Source organism: Mirounga angustirostris, unplaced genomic scaffold (genome assembly GCF_029215605.1).
Source record: "Mirounga angustirostris isolate CCGP_5_RB_7025 unplaced genomic scaffold, mMirAng1.0.hap1 SCAF_6, whole genome shotgun sequence".
Lineage (NCBI taxonomy): Eukaryota > Metazoa > Chordata > Mammalia > Carnivora > Phocidae > Mirounga > Mirounga angustirostris.
Genome location: NW_026991714.1, coordinates 15,756,988 through 15,773,999, shown reverse-complemented (window position 1 = coordinate 15,773,999; position 17,012 = coordinate 15,756,988). Strand labels below are relative to the sequence as shown.

The 17,012-nt window shown below is 37.4% G+C and overlaps 1 protein-coding gene across 1 annotated transcript in view; it reads right to left on the bottom strand.

The window, feature by feature from the left end:
- USH2A (usherin) overlaps positions 1-17,012 on the bottom strand; it is a 701,438-nt gene that overhangs the window by 239,486 nt on the left and 444,940 nt on the right. The window contains exons 38-39 of the mRNA XM_045876094.2: positions 7,759-7,909; positions 7,026-7,168 (exon numbers count right to left, since the gene is read on the bottom strand). Coding sequence (XP_045732050.2) covers positions 7,026-7,168; positions 7,759-7,909 — 294 coding nt within the window. The remainder of the gene's footprint in view (positions 1-7,025; positions 7,169-7,758; positions 7,910-17,012) is intronic.

Sequence of the window (17,012 nt, the reverse complement as noted above, 5' to 3'; positions counted from 1 at the left end):
ATTTTATACCTCAACTACTCCCCAAAAAGGATTTTTGACACCTCATGATAAAAGACTTAAATGAAATAGGACCAATAAAATAAAGAAATATTAATGTTGTGATGATGAAGAGGGTATGATAGTTGTATCCCAAAGCAAATATTAAAAATGTGTACTCTGTTTTGCACAAAAATGAACGTGCAGCTTCTTGACAACTGATAAAATAGGAAACGGGCTGTGTAACACACGTATGGCATCGTTGTCTAATAAAAGGAGGTTTTGAAGACTAGAAGCTTGGTGAAATTGAAAGGATACTATTTGATAATCTGCCAGTAGGGGAACCAATACTGGGAAACTCTTTTTCTCCGTTTTTCCCACGAGAGAGCAGAATATAGTTTAGGAAGAATGCTTTGACTTCTAGAACTGGGGCATATTGTATGGTGAATGGTTATGGAGTCTTCCTTGAAAGTTTGGGACAGAAAATTAAAAGTGTCGATGTGAGAATTCATTGAAGCATCAAAAATGTCCTGAAAGAACTGGAAGTTCCCAATTTGGAAAAACAGTATGCCTTACATGGCCAACAGAGATCCAAGAGCTCAGGGGGGAATTTGAGACCAGGTGGATAGAACATTTCATTAATCAATCCATCCTTTCAAAGGAGTTTCTGTTGGTTGCTTTTAGCTTTGGATCTTAGGATATAAAAATAAGAATGTAAAAAAAATAATAAGTATTTGCTTTTATTAATTCTGGAAATACAAGAATTTGGGGGGTGGGATCCATGAGCCAGAATACAAACTATGTAGTGATATGCATACAGAGCCATTTTGCTCTCTAAATCAGCAGATGAAATAATTTACTTTTCATCATGGATCTTCTGTTACGGATAAAATAAGATACCTATAATCACTGTGTGAAAGGATAAATATATCAGCATTCAGAAATTAATATTTAAAACAATTAGGAAGCCTCTTTAGAATGAAGAAAGCAAAATAATTGTGCAGGACTACTGAAATCTATAGTTCATGTTTCTCCATTAAATAAAATAAAATCTACTGATGCAAATATGCTCCACTCTAATTTTAAAATGTTCCTCTTTTTCTCTCACAGAGAACATTTTTTTTTTTTTTTAGGGTTGTGTGTCTTTGTTTTCTTCTTCTTTTTTTTTTGTACTCTTTTTTTTATTCTTATGTTAATCCCCATACATTACATCATTAGTTTTAGATGAAGTGTTCCATGATTCATTGTTTGTGCATAACACCCAGTGCTCCATGCAGAACGTGCCCTCCTCAATACCCACCACCAGGCTAACCCATCCTCCCACCCCCCTCCCCTCTAGAACCCTCAGTTTGTTTTTCAGAGTCCATCGTCTCTCATGGTTCGTCTACCCCTCCGATTTCCCCCGCTTCATTCTTCCCCTCCCACCACCTTCTTCTTCTTCTTTTTTTTTTCTTAACATATATTGCATTATTTGTTTCAGAGGTACAGATCTGAGATTCAACAGTCTTGCACAATTCACAGCGCTTACCAGAGCACATACCCTCCCCAGTGTCTATCACCCAGTCACCCCATCCCTCCCACCCCACCCCCCACTCCAACAACACTCAGTTTGTTTCCTGCGATTAAGAATTCCTCATATCAGTGAGATCATATGATACATGTTTTTCTCGCAGAGAACATTTTTAAGGTGCAGATTGAGACTTCAAATTCTAAAGCACACTAATAAAAAGATGTTGGCCATGCAATATTAATTTCAAAACTTAAATACTCCTAAGAGCACAAATATATTTATGAAATGATCTAGAAAATCCTGCTCTAGAATTATCTTGATCAATTAATCGAATTTCATACCACAGTTTTACTTCTCCCTGTCACAAGACTCAGAGTATAGGTTTTGAGAATAAGAAAAAAAGTGTTTTCCTTCTGGAATTCTCTTCCTATATATCCTTCCCTGCTTCATTTTGAAATAGACATGATTTGGGGCTAGCAGACGCCTCTCTAATTAGAACATTCATTATCCTAGTCAAGACAGTCAATGTTGAGTCAAAGGGACAGGCAGCAGTCTGCCTCTGACCAACACAGAGAATGAGGATTGCTTTTGGGATTTCCTGCTCACATTTGTCTCTCATCCTCACCTGCCTTATCTCAGACAGAAGCTGAAAACACTGGCAGAAAGGGTGTTCCCTGCAAGCCACCCCCCGGGTCTCCTGTGTCAGCAGACAACCCAACAGCAATTGCTTCTTCTGCCCTCTTCTGGGCCAATTGTGAGGAAATAAATTTGAAATGTGATATTAAAGTGAACTCCAAATATAAATCATTCCCTATTCCTTCTCTTGGTCTTCTCCTCAGGGAAGGCTTGCCTGACATCCCATGTTGAGGGAAATGCTCGGCCTCTGGGCTTGCTCTCACAGAAGCCTTAGTTCTCTATACTCTAACTATGGTTTCACTCTATGTTCCCATCGCTAGATAATGGGTGCCTCAAGGAAAGAACAGTGTCTTCATCATCCTTGTAATTTTGATGTCTCTTTCAATCCCTGGGACAGGACAGGTACCCAGATAAGGTTTGCTTGGTTGAGTTTTCATGGGTTTGCTTATACAAAAGTCTTCTTAATCAATACTTCAACTCACAATTTTTGGGCACCTGCTCTATATCGGATCCTCCACCAGGCACTGAATATGCAGTCATCCCCCCATATTTGCAGGGATACATTTCAAGACCCCCAGTGGATGCCTGAAACTGTAGATATTATTGAGCCCTATACATACTATGTTTTTCCTATACATATATACCTATGATAGTTTATAAATTAAGCACAGTAAGAGATTAACAGCCATAACTCATAATAAAAGAAAGCAAAATGGCAGATAAGGGGAGGCTTTGGTACAAAGATAAATGAGACAGAGACTTAGGTCCTGAGAAGTTACTGTTCAGAAGCGGCTATTGATGGAGCACAATACAAATCACAATTCTACGGTAGCAAGGAGGAGGGAAGGCTTCACAGAGGAGGTGACATTTGAGCAGAGGCTTGATAAATGAGCAGATTTTGCCAGACAACAAATGAGGAAGAAATGTGTTCTGTTAGATACAGATGTCCACGAACATTGCAATGTCTCTCTGTCTCACTGCAGAAGAACCTCTGTTCCTTTGTAACCTGCTGTGAGAATCTCAGAGATGGATGAGGGGTTGGGGAGAGGAAACTAAAAAATGCTGACAGAAAAAGTAAAGCAGGATCCAGATACTAGAATAGTATCCCTCATTGCTTCATCCCTTGTTCACGGTGCAATTGTTAAGTATGGGAAAAATAACAGCAAGGTCCAATATAATGAATATATAAAGTATGTAAAGAATACCTAAAATTCCACTGTATAGGTGACAGGATACATAGTCTTTTGTTCTAGCATACTCCAGGCAAAACTCACAATCAGTCTGTTAGCAAAATGATGAGCTCATGAAAAGTTGCCTAAGTAAATCTACAGAATAAACTGTTCAAATCCCACAGATTTTGTTTAATAATGCCTCTTCGATTAGTGGTTAAAAATACAAATGTTGAGTCTTTAACTTCAAATTAATGTAAAATGATCAAATTTTTAAAGTCTTTTAAAAATATATAACTCAATGGCCCACTCCAGAACCAATTTGAGTTTTTGTTTTGTTTTGGAAGGAGAGAAGTAATTTTTAGAAAACAATCTCATTTTCATTAGGTTCATCTGATTGCCTGTGTATACCATAAATGTTTGTTGTTAAAATGGCTGAAATAAAGATATTCCATATTTCAATCTTGTTACCTGAAAAACTTTGAGAAAAACAGATTAGCTGACTTTTGGTGGTCTAGGGAATCCACATTTTTAAAGAAAAGTGGGTTATCTCGTATTTTCCACAGGGCAGGATTTTAGTAGGCCGAAGTACATGTCCACATGCTAAAGTTACAGGGAACTTACCCTTCCAGCCAACTACAATGTCTATATGCATATACTGCACAGAAAACAACTGTGAGCACACAAGAGAAAGGGAACAATAATATAATCAGGAGTGATGGCTATTCCAGGTTAAAAAATATCCAAAAATTTCCGTGCTTTGGCAAGTGTCTTCATGTTATCAATCATATGCATCTGAGTCTAACACAATCTTAATGTATTTTTGCAAAATGCAGATATGACTGCCAGCAGCATCCCAAAACCAAAAACCAAAAACAAACAAAACACACACACACACACACACAAAACAAGAACCGTGAGTTGTTTGTATTTATCTGGTTGCCAACAGTCGAACACGACACTGACCAAGTTGGCTGGAACAAACATCTTTTATTAACACACGTTTAACAGGATTTAAAATATTCATAGGAAATGTGCATTATTATTATTTGGCATCAGCGCACTAGGTTTTTAAAAATGCATGGAACTGGGTATTGGTGGCACTCTGATATAAATGACAAATTATTTGAAAAAAAATCTATTAAGATTCTTCACAACCCTTTTCTCTGTCCATGAGAACTTCTCTTTGCACTCAGAGCATTTGTTTCTCTGTGTACAGTTCATTTCCCGCCTAGGTATCTCCTTCTGGTTTCAGCCATGTCACAAGCTTGACGAAAATCACAGTCTTACTGTATCACACTAAAAATATTGCTCTTGGTGACCTTTTTTGGCACCAGGAAGTTTCGAGAGGCTTTGGCTGATGCAGAAAGGTGCCTATTGATGGTATGAAATTTAAATGTGGGCATGAGGTGACTTCTCTGTTTTATTCTGTAAGATGATATGTAGAATTTTTACATTAGAAATTGCACTTGGGCAAATGGGCGGTGCTGGTCAGGATCAAGTGCAAATCTGGCATGGAGCTGTCATCATGGGTGGTTTCATAAGCAATGCTGTGAAGCCCTGACAGAAAAAAACTGCTTGTGCCCAATGCCAATCACTCACTCTTTTGTCAACTCAATTGCACATCGTTCCAGAGATGGCATCCATCTCCACTGACACCCAAAATATAGAGTGCACTGCCATTATGTCTCAGGGGTAAGCAAGCACTGGTGACTTAACCTAGGGGGGCAAATGGCCAGCCTTTGGCTCTTTCATAATGTATATGTCTTTGCAGTGTGCACATGAAGCAGAAGAAGAAAGAAGTCATTGGTTTCACAGAAAGGATTTACATAAAAATGATGGCTGGGTTTCTTGGGTCAATACCAGCTATATAGTCATGTGTTACCAATTCTTAAATAAGACGAAGTGTTAATATTATTCACTTCAAACCCAGGCCCTACAAATCACAAAGAAGGCAACGTCTGCGTGCATGAAAATTCTAACCACATAGAGTCTGCAAGACTTGTTTTGTAGTAAGGTAAGGCAGGAGAAGTTTGCTCAACAAAGAATGCTATGCTAACTGGTACTTTGCAATGTTTTATACTTTATTTATGTGATAACTTCCTGCCTATAGATAAAAGTTCATGGCCTCTAGTGAAGAAGAATCACCATTGAGGAAATCCAGGTGTTGCCCTCTCTCTGTGGGAATAGAAATTGGGGGGGGGCAAAAAAGGAGTATATATGTCCCTCCTCTTTCAAGGTGGCATTCTAAGGAGCCACCACCTCTGCAGTGGTCTGAATAATTATTTTTAGTTAACCTTTACTGAGTGCCTTCAAACAAGCTATATCCAAGGAGAATTAAAAGTCTATTTTCAGTTGCTTTTAAAGAAATGTTTCTTTAACAATCTACTTTGAGGGTGAGCTCTTCAGTTCATAAATCTGTATACAGTTGGTGACTATGTTGTTAGATTCCCCAGAGTGTGTGTGATGTTCCCCCTAAATGGGGTGTAGGTGCATTGAGTAGTGCATTAATGCTTTCTGGGTCTTGGGTGTCGTTTACTGCGCTGTGCTGATAATTTACTAAATGGTACCCAAGAGACCAAAAGGACTGGATGTGCCCTTGTAAAGTACCTAACTTGCTCCCAGGGAGTAATTACAAATTGGGAGAGAAGAATGAAGTATTATATATTATTGTTCATAATGGCCTTTTTAAAAAATAAAGGAAGCTTTAAGGAAGGTAAATAGTTCTGATTCTATCTCATTTGATGTCTTATCCTCACTAAAATAATATAATTAAGGCTATTAGAGAAATAAAAGAATCTATTTAATATATAATTGATATTGTTTCAAATACCATGTCTTCTGATTAATATCTAGCCTTTTGAAAGTCATTCAGGTCCTCATTGGATATAGAGCCAGAATGGCAATTGGCCAACTGAGCCACATCCACTAAGGAGCCTCTGATTAAAAGACTTGACAAGATTAACCCTAAAAACCTCATTGCTCAAAGATACAGTGTCCTCATTCACTCCATAGAGCTTGATTTAATTTCAAACTTTTCTAAAAAAAAATTATACTTCCATATATATGCTTTTATAGAAGTAATTTGTATAAAACAAAGTATTACAATCATATGTTTATTTTCTATGTATAACCTAGTCAAGACATATATATGTAAACATAACTCCTTCATGAAAAACTAGAAAAGTCTCTTGATTAAAAAATAAGGCAATCCCAATCTACTCTTTGTAATAGTGCAGAATCATTGTTATCAGATTATATTTCTCTATTCTGAAGTCTGTCTTTCAGGTGTGACTAAAAGTATAATGGACTCTGTTTCCAGGAAAACATTTAATGATATAGTAAGCATCCTCATGAAGTAAGACTCCTATTCCATGTTCTTCTGCCTGCTGGAATTCCTCCAAAGCAGATCACACTGAGTGGAACATGATAACTTCCCTCTTGCAGGATACCTAGATGTATCCTGAAGGACAGAATGGGACCATGTTGAAATTTATTGCAAATTACTTCTTCCTGTAGTAGTTTTTCTTCTGAAGTCCTCACCCTAGAAATCCCCCAAGCCTACATTTTTCTTCTTTCGGGAAGAGTCTGACTACCCTTGCCCTAGAAGAGATTATTGTCACTAACTGTCAAGAAAAGAGTGGATGCTTATTTCTCTGTTTTGGAAAAACTTAAGACATTTAATCGTCCCTAATGTAGACAACATTTGGCAGTGTATTGTTCAGACCACTTACTGTCCTCTGTGGTCGCGAAGAGAATCCAGGAACTATGTGCACTGCCAAATCCATTGGAGGCAACCAACCGAAACTCATATTCTGTGTATGGTTGGAGATCTCTCACTTCATAGCTTAACGATGCAGAAGGATTGGAAAATAACCTACATAGGAAAGAAATGTTCATTAGGAAGCTTTAAATATTCAAAGAAATTTTAAAAAAACAAGTAAAATCTTATTGCAAAGAATTTTCAGAGAATGTCAACATACAGTTAAGTACTGTAATTTTCTGTTGTCATATGAGATCTCTCTTAAAATAATGAGCCATTTGGTTGAGGGTTTGTACTATTGCATTTATATGAAATGTAAATTCTAGTAGTATTGAGAAAATTCTAGACTACTATTGAGACTGCCACGTGGAATAGACTAAGTATTATAATTTTGTATCTATAGTTCAGACAGCATTTTCTTTTTTCAGTTCAGGTTTATGCTTGCTTTATGCAATACATATGCTAATGGAAAGTTAAGGGGGAAGAAATATTAATGTTATATAAATGAAAAATAGAGATTTTTGCAAAGCAAGTAATTATCCCCTAGAGTGTTACTTGTCTTTTGTTTATTTGTACATTTAAAAGGCGGCCTTTGTTTGTTGCAAATGAGAACTGACCTATTCAAAGATTAAGACAAAGTAAATTATGTCCACATTGTATAATCTAGGCGACAGTGAGGAGGATGGACAAAGTAGGATGCTCACTCTATAAATCCATGGGTGGAGTGGCCAGGCCTCATCTGGAGTTGGTATCTGGGAGAGCCGGGAGCGTTGTTGCGAGCTGGTGTAAACCAGACAACCTGAAGACTGGTTGGAGTGGCAGATGAAAGCCTCGGAGGCAGCAGGCCATCTGGAGCTGTCGAAAAACACAGATGAATTAGAGCAGAGAAAACTGTGGAGAACATATGCTGGATGGAATCGAAATGCTCCATATACTGGAAAAACTGTTCCTCAGGATCAACAACAATGTTAAACATGGTCCATTTAATTTAACATTTTCATTCCTGAACTACTGTACTTCCTTATTGTTCATCTCAACACAATTACATTAGTATTTCAATCTTAAAAGCCAGCCCCCAAATGCCAAGACAAATGAATATGCAGCACATTCCCACCTGTACTTCTGTTTATCTAATTAAAAATATGTAGGGAACTTAGTGAACCAAATATTAAAGTACCTTTTTATTTTAACTCTTTGCTAAGCAATCAAGCAATCAAACAGTGAAGGAGTCCAGATCTTTTATTTCTGCCATGTATATCACCCATTGCCACTTAATCACACTGCTACTCATGAACACAACTGGCTTTTTTTTTTGAGGATGGTTTATTACAATTGTATTTTCTACAATGATAAATATATATGATTAGCTGAAAATAGCACATTCCAGACTTAATTCTCACCTATGAAAATATAAAAACTAAAGTTCTTTCCTCGTGTGATTTATACAGTCAGTTGCTCTTATTCAAATATGTTGCCAGTTGAAGCATCTATGTTGCCTTTTCTAGTTTAGTTGAATCTCTGGCCAATTTTTCCTGAATTTAGCCTATCTACTTGATATAATCTATCAGGGAACTCTATTTGAATAGTTCTATAAGGTCTTACAGGAATGAGTGAAACTAAAGCCTATTCTACTTAAAAAAAATGACAAGATGACTCTGGTTATTAAATTAATTTTTCCAGCAGGTATAACTTGAATGAACCTATCATATTAAAATTTGTTCCAAAGCTAGCCTGAAACTCATAAGAAATTAAGCAAAGCTCTGTGAATTTAGCATAATCACCTAATGGCTCTGAGCTTAATGTTTCTTATCTTTAGAATGGGATAGTTTTCTTTGAGAATTGTTGTGAAGATCAGAGACAATGTAAATAAAGCACCTTATTTTGGGTCTTGGTAATTATTAATTGCTGTTGTTATTATTATTATTATTATGTTGGACTGATCTGAACTTCCCTCAGCAGAATTTAAGTGCTACTATAATGTCAGTTTTTAGGAATACTCTAATTATTGTAATATACGTTTCTAATGGCCAAAGACTACTAGAGGTCATTAACGAAGAAGACGAAGGGATCAAAATAATGAAAACAACTCTCAGACTTCATTTTCAACTTTTTTTCATACATAGCCTTATGTAGTGTGTGTGTTTTACGTACTTTCCCCCACAGGAGAACCTGCCTGTGAACTATGAAGCTAATGAATGGCCAGTGATGAGAACGGACAAATTACATTACAGGTTTCATCAATCTGTTGTAAGGGTTTTGAGTTCATCAATAATTCACTAATTTATTCAATAAACATTTATTGAGCCTCTACTCTGTGCAAAGTAGTATTCTTTGTGTGGAGGGATAACAGCACCGAGTAAAACAGACATGGCCTCTGACCCTGTGGAACTCAGATGTAAACAGAGGGAGCAAGCATTAAGCCAGCGGGTACAAAAGATCCTACCAGACAGCTAAGCTCAGGAGGAAAATAAATCAGGGTGAGAGAGGAGAAAGTGAAAAGGAGTGCAATTTTATTATTACATAACAATTCAGACTGGGCAGGAAGATCATAGGAAGAACATGTTATTAGGTGACATTTGAGCAGAGACCTCAATGGCATGAGAGAGGAGGTCATGAGTGTCCAGAGGAAGAGCAATCCAGCCATGGAGGCAATAAGTGCAAGGGCAGTAAGAAGGGGAAGCATCAGCTGTGTTCAAGAACAGTGGAGAGGCCAATGTGGCTGATGTGGGCCATGGAGAAGGAAAGGAAAAGAGGTTGGAGGGACAGGCAGGTTCTAGATCCCTCAAGATCCTTTCCAATTCTAGGCCTTGAAAATATACTAAGGGCTCTGGATTCTATTTGAAATGGATTTGGGGGTCATTGCAGGGTTTTAATAAAGGACATGGTGTAATTTGGAACCTATAAAGACTATGCTAATGGAGGAGTGGGAGCAAGAGTAGACATAGGGAAATTACCTACTGTAGCAATCCAGGTAAAAGATGACAACAGCATGGATTGGAGTGACAGCAGCAGAGGTGGTGATATATTCTGCTGTTCAAGTGAGTTTGGAGGGTATTTTGCTAAGAGAAAATGAGGGAGTTAAAGATGTTGTCAGTGTGTTGAACCTAATTTCCCAGGTGAATGGTGGTGCCATTGCTGAGCTGAGGAATGCTGAGGGGAGAGATCAGTTATGGGGGGGATCAGGAATTCTGTTTTGACCATGTTACATTGAAGAGGAGGGACATCCAAGAAGAAGCTGCAAGTATGAGTCAGGATAGGAGTTGTGGATGAAGATGTGTGTGGTATTTAATGGCTGAGACTTGAGGAAATAACCCAGGGGTGAGTGTAGATGGAATGAGTGCAGAAGACTTCTGTGAACTGAGCCATGAGGTCCACCAACATTTTGAGGTCAGGACAAATCTTCTACAACAAATGAGGTATAAAGGAGTGGTCCATGAGGGAGGACAAAATCCTAGAGACAGTACAGCCTGGAAGTCAAGTAAAGAAAGCATATCCAAAAGGAAGGACTGATCAACTGTCCACACACTGAGAGTTTAAGCAAAGAGACAGAATTATATTTTGCATTTGGCCCAGTGGAGGTGTTTGGTGACAGGTGCCAAGAAAAGATGCAGTACCATGGCAGGCACGGCAGTGTGACTGGAGACGGTGGGAAAGGAATGAGGGGATAGTGAGCACAGGCAACTCTTTTGAAGGATTTTGTTCTAAAGGAGAGTAGAAAATGGGGCGGCATTTAGAGAAGCTTCTGGTATTAAAGGAAGGTGTTCTAAAAACTGGGAGATGTTATAGTGTATGCACACCTATTGGAAAGATCCAGACGAGATGTGGGGAAATGATGATAATGTAGCAGAAGGAAGAATAACTGCCAGAGCCAATTCCTTGTGTGGGAGACAGAGAGAAGCAAGCCAGCAGGGCACGCTGGCTATTGACCAGAGCACGGATGGTACACCCATTGTGCAGAAGTGAATTCAGAGACTGCTGATACAGAGAGATAGGGAGATTTCATGACAGAAAAACAGCAAGGATCTCTTCTGATGGTCTCCATTTTCTCAGTGAGCAAAATAAAAGCCAAGGCTTCAGCTCAGTACCGAAGTGTGAGGCTGAACCAGATGCTTGAAGAGAAATGAAATGGAATGAAATTGCTCCCTCAGTTAGTAGAAGTGTGACATGCCCAGGATGCAGTAGGATTTCTGTCCAGGGCCACTTATCCCATAAGCCACTGCTATAGACTTGCTAATTGATCATTTATCTGTGAACACATATAGTTTTAACAATGATTATTTCTTATTTGCTCTATGTTTTTTAATTGATTCATAATAAATGGACATATATCAAAAAGGCATGGGCAAAAAGTAAAGGACAAAATTGTGTATGGTGTAGAACATATAAAGTCATGCCCCTCATTTGACTATTTTCTTGTCTAACTTTTCTGTGTCAAGGAATATCATATCACCAACAGTCCAAATTTGGAAGAAAAATCAGTTCTGATAAGTCATCAACATGAAAAAACTGGAGTTATAAATATATACACAGAAATCCATTCACATGTTTAAAACTGCATGATCATGCAAATTAAGAAAGAATGGAGGCATGCCCCAAAGTAGGCTCCATAATAATAATACAGTACCTTGGGTTCTGAGTGATAACCAAAAAAAAGTGCCCCATTAAATTGGTCACACTGATTATATAAAATTACAAAATACTTCCAGAGTGATCATCTTATTTACATATAACTATTCATTTTCCATGCTTCTAGTAACACTGAGTTCCGGAACCCTTTCTTTCCCCTCTGGTTAACCCCTTTTATCCTAGACCTATTCCTTAGAGGCTCCTTAGCACCAAAGCAATAACTGGGAGCCAGCCATAATTTCATCCCTGGTTTCTTAACAGAAGAGCCGTGTATCTATCAGCTTGATATATTGTCTCCAAGATGCTATGTTGCTCAAAAAGCTTCTCTCGAGTTTAATATGACCCTCACGGGGCAAGCACTCCACAGACAACCTCCTGAATCAACACTTCTTGTCCAGTAAATACTAATTCTACACGGCAAGTGGATAAAACAGCTACCCCAATCTATAAATTCAAAGGAAGGAAGTTTTTAATAAAATTTCAAATTTAACCTTTTTTGGAAGGCAAAATGAATACAACACATTAAGCCATAAATCAAATCGCAGATTGGACTAGTCTAGATGCTATAATCATTAAAATGTACCATTTTATTAAACTTTTAAATGATATGCACTTGTGGATTCTTCCCTATCTAAAAAAAAGAAACCCAAAACAAACAGAATGCCTTAAATTTTTGCTCCTTACAAATTTATAAATTCCTGAGGAGAGCTCTAAAAAGCAAAAGCAGAGGCTTTTTTTCTTTTTTTCCATGTGACTGGTGACTACCAACGCTGTAGTGGCCAAAAGAGGAAATTCTGGGGGAGAAAATGAATTCAATGAACTTCTCATATGCACCCATTTCTCAGGACAGCCCACGCACCAACTTGTTACTACTGCAGTGTGTTTTTGTGTGTATGTGTGTGCATTTAAAATACTGGAATAGAGGCTCATGGATGGCTCAGTTGGTTAAAAGACTGGCTCTTGATTTCAGCTCAGATCATGATCTCAAGGTTGTGAGATCTAGTCTGGCTCCATGCTCAGCAGGGAGTCTGCTGGAGATTCTCTCTCTCTCTCTCCTTCAGTCCCTATCCCTGCTCACATGTGCCCTCTCTCTAATAAATAAATAAATTTTTATAAAAAATAAATAAAATACTGGAATAAAATACTGCATTAAGATATTGAAGACGTCTATGATATTTTATATTAAATTCAAATCTGTAATAAAATAGATTGCCATTCTGCACAAGATTCTTTGCTGGGGGAAGGGAAAGGGCAGAATAGAAGGAGAGTGGGATTTAGACCATCTACTTTATGTTTAGTAGAGAGATAAGACAGGACTCAAATAACTGTAACACAGAATGTGTGAACAGCATAAAAGAGGTATTAGTGCTTCAGGATGGGGTTCAGAAGTCAGAAATTCACATCCAAATGTGCACTGGACCTTGTCTTTCAGAGGGACAGGCCATCGGGACCATGTGAGATTGTTCCTGTGGGGCAATCATGTCCTCAGCCTGATTCCAGGGCCTACGACTCCATCAACTCTGCCCATGTTCATTCCACGCCCATGTGCTGCTTCTTCCTGGCTTCGCTTGGAATCTGACTGCAGCCTGGCTCAAACTACCCGCCCCCCACTTCAGAGGGTAGATTATTGGCATCCTCATTTAGATTTCCCTGTTAACGTAACACAAGAGAAAACCATGGCCTTTTATCTACATGCATCCTGGCTGCACCACTGAATAGCCTGGCACATACTCAAAATTCTTGGATTACACATTTTCTGAAATAGCTACATATGAGCAAGGATTTTAAATTCTAGTTTCCAGAATGGAAAATTAAAGTTCAGACACATACATTGAGTCGTTGAGTCATAAACAAATTGAAAACAGAAGGCAAGACTCAATTTCCAGTCACTAAACCATATGTCATTAAAAAAGATATTAATTATGAGGAATATGCAGATGTGCTAACAAATGGACAGTCAACCTTGAGCACAAGGATGTACAAATAGAGCAGCGTTAAATAGTGGCAAGTAGGTTAAAATAGATTTAATGTTTGTGATAATATCTAACTTTTTGAACATATTCTTTGTGCCAGGTTTTTTTTTTTAACATAATTATTTCTAATCCTAAGAATTACGCTATAAAATTGTAGCATTATCTCTTTGTAGTCTAGATAAAGAATCTAAAACTCAGAGAGGTTACATCTTTTATCTCAAATCACAAAAGCAGTTACTGGCAGAGTGAGGACTTGAACTGGGCCTTTAAATTCAAAGACAGTGCTCTGAATTCTATATCACAAAACAGCATGTTATAGTAGGTGATTGATACTAGAAAATAAATATTATATTTATTGGGGTACCTGGGTGGCTCCAGTTAGTTAAGTGACAGACTCTTGATTTCGGCTCAGGTCATGATCATGATCTGAGTCCTGAGATTGAGCCTCGTGTTGGGCTCCCTGCTCAGCATGGAGTCTGCTTGAGATTCTCTCTCTTCCTCTACACCTCTTCCTGCTCATGTGCCCATGTGCTCTTTCTCTCTCTCTCTCTCAAATAAATAAATCTTAAAAAATTTAAATGTATTAAATAAGTATAAAAGCAAACCATTTATAATATTAAATAAATTTGTTTTAGTAAAGATTGAATTTATATTCTGTCCAATTCATATTCTTTTTTTTTTTTTAAGACTATTTTTTTTAGAGAGAGAATGAATGCACAAGTGGGGATGGGGATGGGCAGAGGGAGAGGGAGAATCCCAAGCAGACTCCAGGCTGAGCATGGAGTCCAATGCTGGGCTTGATCTCACTACCTTGAGATCATGATCTGACCTGAAATTGATACTTACCCAACTGAGCCACCCAGGTGCCCTTGTCCAATTCATATTCTTAAACAGTTCTTTCCTGGTATTATTTACCACAGCAGGGCCTCTGTCTCCTTATTATCCACAAGGAACCTGACATAGAAATACTTGTGTGAATTTGCTAGTTCTCAGAAATTAGTCAAAGCCCACAAAAATTCAATGAAATACAAAATGGCGAGGTCTTCATGTTAGTAAGAAAAATATAGTTAAAATATTAAGTGTTATTAATAAATGTGCCATGGAATTTACCTTTGACTGTAGAACATTAAAAATAAAACAAGAGTATTTTAAATCTGGAGTATCTGTAGCCTAAAAGTCACCACCAAATAAGGGATTCTTGCCTGAAACATCCCAGGCAGGTGACATTCAGGCCTGAATGAGAGGAAAATAGTTGCTTTGTAAGGTGCCTCATTACATTATTAGACAGTTTCTATTGTTGGTAAGCTCCTTCTGATATAAAACTAAAAACTGTACTAACCTCTACAAAATTTAGGGTAAATATAATCTTTGGTCCACATCGGGACCTCTGAGAGTGAAACAAGGTACTCTAAATAATTAACAGGGGCTAAATGAGCTGCAGCAGGTATAAACTGGGGCTATCATGGGCGATGGTGCATATAGCTGGTCCTGTTAGCACTGTACTCGTTAGGTCCTTGTCTTGGTTGTACTAATTCCTGAGAACAAGCCTCTACTACCATCATGGGATAGAACTTCAGGCATTTTTAAGTGGTTGTCTTCTCCTCCACTAAATTTCTCCATTTCAGGTTAAACATTTCTGCTTCCTTCAGCTAGTTTCCAGGATGCCTCAACCATTATCTAGCCTTGGTACCTGACTTGGATGTGTTTCAGTTTGATAATCTTCAAAAATATGGAGCCTTATACCTAACACAGACATTCTTTGTGCATTTTGACCAGAGTAGGTCACAGGGAAACTCCAACTTTCTTTCCCCCAAGGGAAGTTGCTAAAAATTTATGAAGAATCTTATTTTTGGCCTGCTTAATATTGGAGTTCATCAATGTTATTCAGATTGCTATATAGCTGATTCCAAATGATCATATGGATAGATAGAAGTGCCAGATCAATCATTATCCAACAAATACACAGAATTTGAGAGGAATGTTATTAAAGAAACAAAATATTTAAGGGGATACTATAGTGCCCAGCGCAGTGCTTCATTTCAGAAGATGTCCTATAAAAATGTATGTATGGATGAATGAATGGATGGATAGGTTGAGTTGTTGATAGAGGGTAAGATCTGCGGAAAAATATCTCTCCCCTATGACCCAATAATTGTTAGGATCCAGACCATATTATCCATTTACAAATAAAGACTCAATTATCTGAAAATGAGTAATTTTAACATGAAAGATTGCTTAGAGGGTACTAACAGCAATATCAAATTAGATCTGAAATACTACTTTATAATACATTCATTTTATCAATCACTTCTCTCAATGTCCCATTCCACAGATGTGCAAACTGAGGAAGATCAAGCAACATGTCTGAAATATATGATAATAAATGGCAACCAATGGCTTCACACATCTGTTGGTTCCAAGACTGTAACTCATCTCTCAACACCAACTTGAATCTTAAATTTAGGTCTAGCCATGGCTTTTCACTATAACACCAAAGTAATAGTAATACAAATTACTTGAATGCAGAGAACTTATTTTTATTTCTTTATGTAACCATTAGAGCACTTAATGAAATTATGCGAATTTAGTATTGCTTATCAAAGAAATATTAAACAAATGCTAAAATTTAGTTTCTACAGAGCTAAACACAACCCCCTTTTAAAGTATGTATTTTTTAACTACAAAAATAATATATGTTCATAATAGAAAATTTGAAAATTACCAAACGAAGAAAACAATTATCCATAATTACATTACCCAGAGTACAGACTCTCCCTCCTGTCTTTCTTCTATACAAGTATATTTATGCATAATTTTTTAAAATTTGAAATGATTAAGCTGAATATGTTAAATAAATTATTTAGTAAACTTTGCTTTCAATATATGGTGAAAACTCTATACCATTGAGTGCAGGCATTTTTTGGTAACATGACTTTACAAAATAATTGCAGGTGATATTTTTACAGATATGGAATATTCACTTAACAAAGCTGATATTGATAGACCAAGAATTTGATTGGTTCTGAAATGCTTGTATATATTGATTGTATTATATATATATAATTAACATATGGGGTTATATTAGTTTAGGGTGTACAACACAATGATTCAACAATTCTATACATTACTCAGAGCTCACCATGATTAGCATAGTCATCATCTGTCACCAAACAACATTATTACAGTCTTATTGGCTATATTCCCTATGTTATACTTTTCATCTCTGTAACTTACTTATTTTGTAACTGGAAATTTGTACCTCTTGATCCCCTTTATCTATTTCACCCATCCTTCTACCCACCTCCCCTCCGGCAACCACCAGTTTGCTCTTGGTATTTAAAACTCTGTTGTTGGGGCGC